General features: G+C 33.1%; 1 protein-coding gene across 1 annotated transcript in view; it reads left to right on the forward strand.

Moving 5' to 3' along the window:
- Positions 1 to 13,987, forward strand: part of LOC134844372 (glycine receptor subunit alphaZ1-like) — a 124,432-nt gene that overhangs the window by 76,737 nt on the left and 33,708 nt on the right. The window contains exon 5 of the mRNA XM_063861021.1: positions 10,070 to 10,305. Coding sequence (XP_063717091.1) covers positions 10,070 to 10,305 — 236 coding nt within the window. The remainder of the gene's footprint in view (positions 1 to 10,069; positions 10,306 to 13,987) is intronic.

A 13,987-nucleotide genomic window follows, 5' to 3' on the forward strand; every position in this document is an offset into this window, starting at 1 on the left:
AATTTCTGATCTTTTTTCAAGATTATAAGATTTGATTGGCTCCTTGTGCTCTGGTGGTATATTTAACTTGTCTTGTTGTTTTTGTCTGCACTCAGCAATGCTATGCTGAGTTTTTTTGTGCTATTTCATTGTCACTTTCTTGGATATTATTAATATGTGAAGTTGTTGTGTGGACAGTATTTTTGTTTTGTAGTTTTAATTTTTTTTGTTTACTCTAGTTTTATTGTGATCTAGGATTGTTCTATTTTATCTACTATTTCTCGGAAATCTTTAACAAGTGCTAGGATTGATAACGGATGTCATCCTCTCTTATTTCATTTTTTTGTAATTGTGTGTTAAAGTCATCATTGAAATATCTGTTTTTTTTTTAGTTTTTTTTATAATGATTTGTATTGAGAAAATGAATTTACGTACTAGAGTTTCTATTCTTACGGCGAATTGATTTATTGTTTTGTTCCGGAGTCTACAAATTTCGTTGCACAAAACTCTTTGATGTTGTTTGTTTATTTCACAGTCGAACATTTTTGAAAGTTAGTTTGTAAATTGTTTCCAATCGGACTTAATTTTTTTTAGTTATGTATTAATGCTGTGCGTCTATGTATCCAATTTTGATGTAAATATGTGTTTATTGGTTCTGAACCTACTTTATGATTAAATTTGCGGTAACAGCACTCAAATAGTCTTCTAATGAGCAGTCAGTATCTGTTCCCGTAAAAAGCATCAATGGTTTATTGGGTGATATAGATGAGCCACCCATGAGTCATTTGTAGTATTTCTGTTGTGTTTGGTGTTTGTGTAAATCTTGTGAGTTGATTTTTGGTAATTTTGTCAGTAGTAAGGGGATGGGATCTTGTTTCTCATTGATTCGGGTTGATAACTTTGATTGTTTTTTGTATGGTTTTTGGTTGTATATTATAATTTGGCTGTACCTGATTTTGCCTTGAAATTTTTGTCTTTGTGGTTGGCGTGCTTGTTGAGTGTTCATGCAGGGTTCAAAAAAATCTGGTTGAAAACTATCATCTGGCTGATTTATGTTCTTCCGCTGATTTTTTCGATAGGTATTATTATCTTGTTGTTGTTTATGATAGAAGTAACCTTCATCTTTAGAATAGTGTGGTTGGCTTCATGTGAACTGCTTGTCAGCGAATTTTTGTTTTTGTTGAAAAATTGGGTAACTTTCAGTGTGGCTTGTCGGAGTTTTCGTTTATCCTTAAAATTGCTGATTGAGATATTGCATTTGGTCTTTGTCAAGTAAAGTGATATTTCTCGGGTTCAATTTGTGTCTGAAAATTGCTAAAATTATTTTTTTTGAAAAAGTCATAATTACGATAAAAAAATATTGCTGTTTGTTTGTTTTTGTTTAATAGGGTGCCGTGTTTTGGTTTTTGGTTTTTAATGTGTTTGATAATCCATGTGCGTGTTTTTGGGGATAACAGATGGTTTACCTGTTGATTATAATTTTGTTTGTTGAAAGGAGTTTTTTTTATTTGGTTTTTGTAAGTGCTGGGTGAATAGGGGAAATAGTTTGCTGTTTTGGTGTAGGTAGTTTTTCAACTATTTCTTCATTGAGGAAATGTGATGGAGTTTGTATGACTTGTTGTGACAAATTTCTAGTTCCAATAGGGGTTTCTTGTGTATTTATGAATGTTGAATTTAAGCTGCATTTGCTCATTCTATCAGTAAAAACTGTTTTAAAATTCAAATGTGTAGTGTCAGTTGTGACTGGAGTTACTCCCAATTAGTCTTGTTATACAGAAAGAGTAGCGAGAGCTGTACTTGAAAAATTACTTGGGATATTAGAAAATAATATATGAGACCATTATGGGTCCTATATATATTCTGTTTTGTCTGCTTATACTGTTTCATTTTACATTTGTGGAAATAACTTAGAAGAAAAGGTTACAAAACTATTATTCCACAATCTGAAATAAGAAAAGCGGATAAATTCAGAAAACCCCTTGAGTTATTAGAAATTTTCATCAAGTTTTTAGAAGAAATTTAATGTGAACTCTAATACAAAGTGAACTCTAGTACAAAAAGACATACAGGATAAAAAAAATTTTTAAACTTCCCAAACGCACCCATTTTGATTAAAGTAGTTTGCAAGGACTGTCTCATATGGCAACTAAATAAACCTTTTCCACCTAAAAGACAATAAAGTACAGAGTTTATAACTTAATCACAGAGTGTCATTTAATACACTCCTGTGAAGAAAAGTCATTCATTAAGGTCATTGTAGACGAACTTACATAAAACGTTGCACTAATACCTGTACCACAGATAATTGCGGTGGAAATACAAACAATGTCTCATTTATTTCCATAATAAAAACATAGCTTTGAATGATGGAAAAAAATCATTTGCAAAAGTCGGATTTGCTCTTTGTGATTTTTGATGTTGTATGATTTTGATATTATCTGTGGAAACTTCCTAGAAATCTAAATCTATATCATCTATTTGTATTCGGTGTGGTGGTTGATTTGATGATTGTGGTATGGAAAAAAGTAGAATTTCAGAAAACCTCCTGAATAATTAGATACATTCATCAAATTCTTGGTAGAAATTTAAAGTGAACTCAGGAACAAGAGGACATACGGGATCTGAAAAAAACGTACACAAAATTTTTAATTCCCAAACGCACCCATTTTGATTAAAACACTTTGCAAGGACTGTCTCAAATGGCAATTAAATAAACCGTTTCCACCTAAAACCTAATCAAGGACAAAATCTATAACTTAACCACATAATCTCATTTAAAACAAAACGCCCTTTATGACCATCCTGTGAGGGAATTTCATTCATCAAGGTCATTGTAGACAAACTTACACAATACGTTGCACTAATACATGTACCACACCGCAACACTGTATGAAGTTTAACCGAAAAACTGTTTCAGACAATGGATCTGAATGATGGATATTAATGATGAAGTAATCACATAAGGTCATTTATCTAAAATAAATTACAAACCTAGAAACACATGCTCCAAGAGAAAATGGATTAGTTGAAATTATGAACCGTTCATTACATGAACACTTCCTCCGATGTATATATAACGGGGATGACAAAAATCCGAATGGTCAACAGATGTAAAGTTATTTCCACTAGTTTTTTTCCAACTCTGAAATACAACAACATTTGGATTACCAGCTTACGAAATAGTTTTCGAACAAAAACCTTACAAAGCAATAAGATCATAGCATTTTTTTAAAATGTCAGAAAGCCTCATATCTCATTATAGGACGACTGTATTAATGCCAATTTTGACGATACGAAAAGGAGTTTCAAAAAAAACCTAAACCCATAAGAAAATGACTAAATCAAATTATAGAAAAAACCCACAGATGTAGCCTACAAATTAATAGACCAATAAAAAAAATATCCCAACACTGAAATTTTGTCTTATCATATTACGCAAAAAAATAGGCTCTTTGCGAATTAACGCAATTATACTCCTTCACAGGACTAAAAGTTATTGAAAACACTACGGAAAATAACGTACAATAGTATTCACAAAACTTCAGTCCTTTACCACTGACTCCCAAGAAAATTCAAAAAGGATCCGCCAAAAAACCTCAAAAGCAAATATTTCAAAAACAAAGATCAAAGATTCAATCGTAAACTACAGCAAAAAAACTTATACGGGAAATAAAAGAAAAATCAAAACAACGCCAATTTTCTTGTCTCAGAAATCCGTCTGAGAAGGTTACAAAATTATTAATCCTAATCTAAAATATTAAAAATGTAGGATTTCAGAATATTCCTTGAGTACTTAGATACATTCATCAATTTTTTATTAGAAAATTGAAGTGAAATCTAAAACAAATATCCATTTTTTGCTCTTTTACTGAATAGTTCAAAATCAGCCATTAAAAATTGTTTAAGCAAATTGTATTTCTCTTTAATCATCACTTTTTTTAGCCAACACATCTCTAACTAAATCTATACCTTAAACAATAACTGAATTAGCTCCAGGTCAAAAATAAGTAAAAACCTCATATTTGACAACTTGAATAAACATCATATATCAAAATCAACTATATTGTCTCAAATTATACCCCGCCTTTCACTAAAAGAAAAATTGAAAACTCCCAAAAGCCCCAGCCATCCAAAAATAAAAACTAGAAAGTTAACACCAAAGACTCAGATTTCCCTGCCTCAAAAACGCTCCATATCCCACCCACTTTTCAAAAATCAATTAGCATTTCAACCACAGTTAGTTTCCAATTTGAGAAAAAAATACAAATTATTTCAACACAACAAATCATTTTTCAAATGCTTCTTTCCAACTCAGTTCAACAAATTAAAATAGTAATTTCAGCTTTTCTATCTTTTTTTCAACACTTTTTTCCTTTGTGTTTTTCATCATTGATTTTATTTCGAAATTGCATTTCTCTTTTTTCTAATTTTTGGCAGCCTATTTATACTTTTCTATTTCCTCATAAAAATCCATCCATCTCTCTCTGAAACTCTTGACCACCTGATCAGGTACGAAATTTTAACAATTTCATAAGAGATACGACGTCTAATATGTACAGAAGATATTTTTCCTCTTTTCGTAATTTTCTTCTTCTTTCTTGTCTCCCTAATTTTAACAACTCTCAAATGCATTTGGAAAGCAATTATCGCTTTTGCAGTAGCAACATATTTGTTAATCACATTTACAGAGAAATATTTTAAAGAACACAAACTTGAGTAAATTAGGCTTATAACAAGTTTTCAAAATTGCTGATCCACACCCCATTAAGAAGGAATCTCCACCAACCACTTTATCTCAAGACGCCACGACAAAACCAACAAAACCGACATCTAGCCAAACCAATCAACCCCAAGTTCATCATGTATATCATTTCAAGAAAATCCATACACATTTGAAAAAATTCAAGCATCTTTATCTGAATCATTAACTCCACTCATTCGACACCCTCACCTTTTTAATCCTCACTCCAACAAGATCTAAACAGAACCAGACATTTGAGCCAAAACCAAAATTTATCAGCTACAATAGACAGACAAGTTATTCACGCCCGACGAAATTGAAATCTCACAACACCAAGAGTTCATTTCAATATACCCTCATCCCTATCATCGACACCTCTAGATCCCTCAAGTAATACACTACAAAGAACCCCTTCATGACTTCAAACCATTTCTCAACAAAATACTTCAAATAATCTATAAGATTGTTTGGAATCAACGTCAATTTCTGAACAGATCCGAGAAAACTCCTTTAACCACGCCAATCCATCACAAAGACTCCCTCATTGGATGACACAAACATTTTCTCAAGGCAAATCTCATTTGGTAAACGACCCGATAGATAACTCATCAGATATCTCTCTATCGTTACCAGAAACCTTATCACTTCCATCAGCACCTTCAGTCACAGGTCAAAAACCAACTAGTACTTTTCCCAGAAACTTCCCAAAAAATCTAGACGACAGATATCGCGAACTTCAAGATACAAGTAAGCCTTTACGATTAAATTGGAACATTCTTGTAGCACCACTCCACTTTTTGGCCAAAACCTCGATAAAGATCGACTCCATAATTAGGCACTAAACAAACTATCATATCGACACAATATTCATGAAGAAATTTAAGTACATATTATACAAATTCAAGATATTCAAGAGCATTATACCCAAAATGACCTAACCCCAAAATTTAAAAAATACTAAGAATAAATAATTTAGTAAACCATCCATTACCACCATCTCTACCAAATATAACAGCTCAATATTTGCCTCCTCCATTTATCACCACAGAACTTATCTACAATTACGAAAAAGACTATTGGTTTTTATTTCATTCTCTAACCCCTTTTCAGGCGTTTCATGCAGTTGTATGTTTTATTATTTTAAAAAAACCTTTCCCTCCTAGTACATCTTCAACCCATACATCAAAAAAACCCTTCATCCCGAAGAGGCCCACAAGACCTCCTTGTCACCCATTACAATTGCGAAGATAATCAACAAAAAAAAATAGTCAATTAACCAAGTAACACAATGCGAATCAGAACAACAAAACATTGAATCAACAACGATAGTAGCGACACTCTACTGAAAAGCTCGAGCAACAATTTTAACAGGATATAAGTTTACAGCCAGATTCTCAGAAAAGAAAGTACCTTGTTCGGAGGTTTCAAATAGTTATAAAATTAGACTTGATCTTTAATCGTTTTACCCGCGTAACATAGAAATATTTTTACATCTTAACCCAGATTGCAAAAATGGACTGCAACGCTTAAAAATAGTCTGAAATAGAAGCACAAGTCGTAAATTATTAAACATTCAAGTTTTTCCAGACTCTGCACACCAAGCACAACTTGAACGACATCAAGGTCAAATAAAATCAGACAAAAAATTCATGTATCATGGCGCACACGGACGTTTAACATACGATCTACACGATAAAAATTGGTTACTACACATTGGAATCAATAAACCATCAAACGTTCAGGCCAACACTAAAAAGAAAAGCTACCAAGAACTAACGTTTCTGATTGGAAATTTCAAAAAGAAAAAGTACAATTAACCCGCGATTTAAAAGATGATACCATGCTGTATCACAGAATCCGCTTACTTTGTAAGAATGATCAAGGATAAGGCAACCCTACTACACGATCACAGGCAACTATCGTTTGGTTCCCTGAAGACACATGAACCGCATTTTAAGTCGCTAAAGTTCATGCAGGAATGATAAATCTTCACAAACATTTTTTTTTTCAAATCCAAACTTTTTGAAAAATTAATCCTGATCTAATCAGATCAAATCCAAACAAATATAAAAAATTAGATGATATAGAAAAATTTTTTTACTCCAAAACAGAAAAAGCATGTAATTGTCCCAAACCACTCTTACGTACACAAAACACGAAATTTTTGTCGAAATAAATAAAGGTTTCAACATCAAGACAGGCAAAGTAATACTTGATAGAGCACACTCATATCAACAAAGAGAAAACGAAAATTTTATATACTAGTAAGCGTTTTTTTAAAATATCGGAAACATTGGCGGTAAAAGTCAACCAAAAAGTCTTGATTTTCATCTTGATATGAAACTAGATTATACATTAAGTAGAAATTTTCAAGAAATGTTCCTCTCTGAAATAGAAACACTTCAAGTACAATCTCTGGCATTAGCAGTACTCAAAAAATCTCACGTAAAGTGTTTATTGATGTAACGACTCTAATTTCAATGATTATGAAGGAAACATTCTATGGTATACCAGTGTTCTATTCAAAAAATTGTACTTTTTGTAGATACCATGTCTCGCCGAAAACAATTTTGGGATACAGCAGTTCCTTGTAGATCTGAAAATAGCCACAACGTAGTACACTTTAATCCAAACGAAGATAAATATTATCTTCTCACCCCATATTCTACGCTAATATCACCCTTAAAAAACTTTCACCTAAGAGTATGTGCGCAATTGCTCGTAATTCAAACTTAGACATACAATCATTAGGTGTTTACATTAAATCCGACATACAACAGCATATTCAAACAACGATTTCAAGAACTCCACACTAAAATGGTTACAATACAAAGATAATCAATCGACCATAACTTACGAAAACTAGCTGAAACAGCGGGTTTCTCCTATATCTATTGACAAAACTACAGCGGATATTTTGAACATACTAAAGACTATATGTTTTTCTTAACATTGAAAATATCGTCCACAAAATATTTCACCAACAGAATATTTTTTAGTTTTGTGAATATCAAAAAACGATCTCCTAGCTGTTCTGGGATGGCCATACTATATATTAGAAAGATTGACTATATTATACGCGATGATTAATTTTTTATAGGATTTGTCTTTCACTACTAAAAGGAATCTATAACACTTGTGCAATACATGCTCAAGCCAATCGACAAGAAGCGTTGCACGCATTTTATTTGAAAGATTTTTTGAAGCATTTCCCAGTTTAATCAATAAGTTTCTCCTTGATGCTTAGATTGGCGAATATAACAAAAAGCTAGCTGTAAAACCAACGACACACGACAATCCATGAGACAAACCAAATTCAAGGGCGGGTTTAAAAATGTCTATAATTTATAGACCTACTAGTTTACTCAGTTCACTCAGCAAAATGTTTGAATGTATAATATTCGGAAGAATCTAAAAATTTGCTAACAAACAGAAGATTCTTCTTGGAAACAGTTCGGATTTCGAAAGAAAAGTTCATGCAAGGACGAATTGATTGAATTTACAGATATTTTAAGAAAAAATGGGATAAGAAAATGGCTGTTCAATCATGCTTTGCTGATCTCAAACAGATATATGTCATGTGGAAGTACCGCAGTTTTAGGTCCTTTTCGTTTTTATTATATGGAATCGGTCTTCCTAAAAGTGCAGAAGGATCCGAGAAGTTTCTTTTCGCTGATGATACTACATAATGCCATGCAAAGAAAAGTTATTGCGATAACTTCATTAGCTGGTTAAAAAAAGTGGGTTGATGGTTCAAAACGTATGGTCTTAGTGTCACTACTGGTAAAACTCAAATAAAGAAATTTGATTGAAACTTTTCAAAAAGATTTTTGCTTTTGCTACTTCAGTTCAAATTACACATATTTGTGAATTTTTAAGCTTTTTTGTTGATAGTAAACTAACTCCAAGTTTTATACTGATCATTTGTGCAGTAAAATAACTAAATTTCCGGCATTGTCCAGAAAGCTAATTATATTTTTTCTAAACAGCAGATGCTTCGCTTTTACAAAGCTTATAGAGTTTCTACAATCACTTACGACAATACGTTCCGATCTCACCTAACCGAGATATTGAAATTACGAAAAAGAGTCTTGAGAGCAATTTATTTCAAATATACATTCATGAATCAATCAATGAAATATCGACGAAAACAAATTGCTTACTGTTTTTGATTTATATTTTTTGAGATGTTCAAATATTTGGTTATGGAACTGCAATTGGGTAGAATAAATGGTTTTCTGTCTCAGATTCACTCCGAAAAAAGATGGACCAGGTGCCAGGATTAAAGCGAAAGGCGCATTTAATGTGACGAAGTTTTCTACTACCGCTAGACAAAGATCACTTACAATTAGAATTGTGCATTCTTTTAACTATTTTAAACAAATGACTTGATACCTGTTAAAATACATGAAATATCACAAGTTATTTTTTTGTTGATTCGATGCTGACTGTCTTCTCTTCACTCTCCAAGATATGCTACTCGACGAACAGTACTGCTCTTTAGGATCTCCCTCCAGACACAACATATTGCTTTTGGCGTTGTATATGTAGCTGTTAAGTGGTTCCATTTCAATTTCAAACAGTTTTATTTTCTATGAAGCAAACAAATTATAGGTAAAAAAGCTTGATGGTTTTTGCTGAATTATTCGCTTATTTTTCGATTGATTGCTTTGATTGTTTGTTTTCACTTGACAAAACTTGGCTCAAATTTTTTATAGACAGGTTGAATTCTTTTTAAATATTGTTAGTACTGAGGGCATAAATTGTATAACAGCATTTAGTTGAACATAAACAATCTCGCAAATTTTAGTTCTGTGGAATCAAGAAACTCAAAAGTTGCTTGAAATTAGATATAAAGTGATATTATGGTTGAAAAGATGACCAACAGCTTCAAAAAAGAACAAGCTTGAAACAATAGTCAATGAAAATATCAAAATGCTTGGATAGAATTGTTGATAGATGTTTGGTTAGAGTTTTTGTACCTATTACTCGCTACCATAAGCTACTAGATAACCTGCAGAACCGGAAAAAATTAGCGTTGGTTAAAGTTATGTCACAGGATATTTACTACCTGTTTAAAGTTTGCTACATGATACTCTCAATGATAAAGCATATTTGGGATTAAAAGGGTTTTCGAGCCCCAGTTGTGGTTTTGGTTTTCCCACGGTACCGAACCCTGATGTACCACCCCCTTCATATTGGAGTAATGTCGGATTATTTTACTACTGAGGGCTTAAAAGAAACAGTAGAATATACAAATTACACTAAATCACGCTCACTTTGAATGAGATTTTGACATTTTTTGGGTTTCGCAAGACTTCGTTTCGTATCATATGTGTTACTGTTAAGATACCATAAGAAAAAGCAACGCATCGTCAAGAACAAAGAAAAGGAAAAAGAAGAAAAGGAAAAAGAGAACGAGAAAGCAGATTCATTGTTGGGCGGGGTTGCAGGGGATTTTTGTATAGGCAATCAAATGAACCCTGGTTTCGTATACACCAACTCAAATTCCATCAGGCAGTTAAGGACCCGGATACCAATGGCAGCAGCAGAAAATGGAAACGACTCAACTGCCCCTAGAATATGTAAGTTTGCTCTAAATGCCAAGTGCTATTCATAACTGCTATTTCGTTTAATGGTTTTTCAATAAATTAAGCTTGTTTTTGTAAAGAGCTATCCAATGTTCTCTTTGATCAGACTCGGTTTTGATTTTTTTATATGTGCCTTTTCTATTAAACTCTAACAATGCTTTATAACATTTTTAAGACTGCTCGCATCAGGTCGAAGCTTTGGATGTTCCGAAGGACCTTTAAGTATCTGAACTATTTTCTGGCTGGAAAAAAATATAAAACTAATTTTAAAAAAATCATAAAATCATTTTTTTTGCAAACCTTCGTCCTAACAAAAAATTATGTAAAAGTGATAAATTTCTCTGAATGATTCGTCATTTGGATCACATTGCTTGCCCCAATTAAACTCGGCAGTTGTTTTGAGAGAAAAAACAAAAACGAGCACAAAAACAGTTTGATTTTCTTTGTGATTAAAACTTGATAGTACTCTACCACCATTTTATGCACAAATTAAGTAAGTAAATAACACGTTCTTCCTTATAGTATATCTTTTGTGGCGTCTTTTTTTTTTATTTCAGGTCAGTTTTGGCAATCAAAATACAAATTACGGAGAAAAAGCAAAAGCATTGAGGTTTTCTCTAGGATAGTGATGGCGTAACGCAAAATATTTGTGGGTGGCGAACTCACAAGCACTCAAAAAACTCCCAAGTGATTTGAAATTAGCTTTTAAGTCATAATCGAATCAGATTTTAATGTTAGTTTTTTTTATTCTGGCTGTTGAGTTAGGAAAACAAACAAAATTCAATTTGTAAATTTCCAAAACTTTTTTTAAATTTCAAACATTTTAGACCAGATAAAAAGCAGTAGGAGTTTTCAGGACCTTTCTTTGGCATAAAAATTTCCGCTTATGTTTGAGCAGACGTTTGAAACATTTGTTTTGTTTTAAATGAAACCGTTGAAAAAAACTGTTGAACTTGATGAAAAAACTATCGGTGCCAATTTTGCCGCAATTTCATGTTTTTTAAAAGAGATCCCAGCGAGAGCCGTGTTAGATAATCTGTATTTTTATGATTGGTTACTGTCAAGTTGCAACTCGTCACCCGTACCGAACTTTTTGGCCATAATCATATCTGATCATTGTAAAATCATGCAAAATTCATGTCTGTAACAGATGTGCAGCATGTCTATATTCGGCATGCACATACCTGCATCAGACCTGCATCAGGTGTGCTAACTGAAGATATGCTCACACCTGCAGCATGCATGATCATGCCTGAACTGAACATGCTCACACCTGCATGATACATGATCATACCTGAACTAAACATGCTCACACCTGCAGGATACATGATCATACCTGAACTAAACATGCTCACATCTGCAGGATACATGGCCATGCCTGAACCGAATATGCTCAAATCGGTATCTTCAGTATTATAAGATAATTAAAGAAATGGTTAAATTGTAACAACATCATAAACTCAGCTTGATAATGTGACACTTTACTTCAAATTTTTAGTTTTTTTTTCAAATTTTTTCTGACATCGGTGAAGTTTTTTGTTGAAAATTTACTGTAGTCGTTAGATGCATCTTTCTTTAATTGCCAGCAGGGAGTCGTTAGTAGCGGGGCGTGTGGATACTTTTCTCTGTTTCCTGTCAACATAAAAAAAATTGTTAGTCAAAACTTCATCACTTTAAATAAATGCTTAACAAATAAAGTTAGACAAAAATCATGCGTTAAAAAGTAGTCGCATATTTGTTTTTAGTTTATTCAATGAGATTAATAGTATCAACCAATCAAATCTTTTTAATTTATTCGCAAGTATTGTGGCTACTGGTTTGCGAAAATTTAAAGATTTTTATGTTCCAATCAAATTTTGCAAAAATCATGCGTTAAAAAGTAGTCGCACATTTGTTGTTAATTTATTCAATGAGATCATCAGTATCAACCAATCAAATCTTTTTAATTTATTCGCAATTTTTGCGGCTACTGGTTCGCGAAAATTGAAGGATTATTGGCCAAAAAATTTTGTGACGAATTGCTTCAATTCAATGCTTTATAGTTCAAACCGGGGATTCTTAGTTTTTTCGACTATCCCTCTCGTTGATCCCCTGAAACTAACCTGACGTCCTCTCTTTTGGGATGTAGATGCGACATAATTTTCTTCATTTGAAGATATTTGACTCGAGGAGGTAAATTTGGATAAGCTCATTTCAAAAAAAATCTGAAAAAGTGAATTTTTAACAATAAAGACCAATTAGTCAAGATACGAAGTGAATATGTCAAGTTTTCAGTCAGTCGTTATCATGTCTGCGACAGGTATGAACATGTTTCACTCAGGTCTGATCATGTAAGATCCAGGTACGACCACGTCTGTAGAAAAATACGCATGCTCACTTGTGAACAGCCCTGCATAATGGGGGAACAGTCCTGAGAATATTCTCTCCCCTGCTAAATGGATGATCAGCCGTGAAATGGCACAAAAAGTTCAGTACGGGCAGCCTCTTATGCAAATTTCTTTCTTATGCCTTGCTTTTATCGCCAGAATTTAATGCTAACCAATCACTATTCATAGGCAATATCATAAATCTTCCTTTTTTGTAAGGCTGACAGTTTTGTTAGTCACGCCAACATAGAAAAAAAATTGATTTTAAAGTTTTTCGCACTTCGAGTAATTCAACAAATCGTGTAAGACCAGTACAAAAAACAAGTCTGCTCATATATCAGAAGAGTTTAAGCCAGAGATAGCTTTCTCTTAGAGTAATTTCAGATAAGGTACACCGTCTATTCGTCACGCTATGCTATTTTCGGCCGGATAGATTTGTGCAACTTCTTAGTCTAATACCAATCTTAATCTTACTCTTAAATTTCCTAGTGTCAATAAAGCTCGTGTGTACTGGTATTTGCGAGTTAGAATATGGAGCTAGTCCAAAAGGAGAACAATTGTGTACTAAGATTTTTTCAAATTGTTCTGGTAGCTGAAACGACAAGTAGTTTCATCACTACAAATATTTGTCAGTGTTAGTGATAGAATATGATTGGTTTGTTAGTAATTTTCTACAGGGATAATTTTATCAAAATTATAATTGAATATAAATACTAGTTTAGAACTGGTTCCACCCATCCGGGTTTAGAGAGTTATAACTTTTTAAATTGTTTATTTTAGTGAAGGACGGTTAGAGTAGTTTTCTTTTGAGAGGTTTAAGCAGTGGCTTAGTTGAGGGAGAATAGATGTTTTTGTTGTTGTAGAGAGAAGAAGAGAAGTTGATTTAGAAGTGGGTCTCGTTTGGTCGTGGGTCGTCTTGAGTGATCGAGTGAAGATTCTAGATCGATGCAAAGATGTGCCGATTTCGTTAAGCTCAGAACGAGACTACGCGCAAGATGACGTTTGATCTTTACGTGTGAAGTGCCAAGTGATTAGGATCGGTAGGTGAGATTAAAATTGGGTTGGTCATTGGTGTGTTTCAAAGGTTTCCTCTGCTGCGATGTTGAGTCCATACTTTAAGTCCTGCGAGGGTAGTGACTACGGCAACAAACCAATAGGTTTGCCATTCCAGGGTTGGAAAGTAATCGAGAATTCATCTCCTTTGCTGCTCGTTCCGTTTGCTTTTACATTGCATTTATATATCTATATGTTGTTAGTGAAGTCAGTTTTAGTTATGATCTGTTATTACTTGTTTTCGCGAAATCATTTTT

This window comes from Symsagittifera roscoffensis, chromosome 4, assembly GCF_963678635.1.
Source record: "Symsagittifera roscoffensis chromosome 4, txSymRosc1.1, whole genome shotgun sequence".
Lineage (NCBI taxonomy): Eukaryota > Metazoa > Xenacoelomorpha > Acoela > Convolutidae > Symsagittifera > Symsagittifera roscoffensis.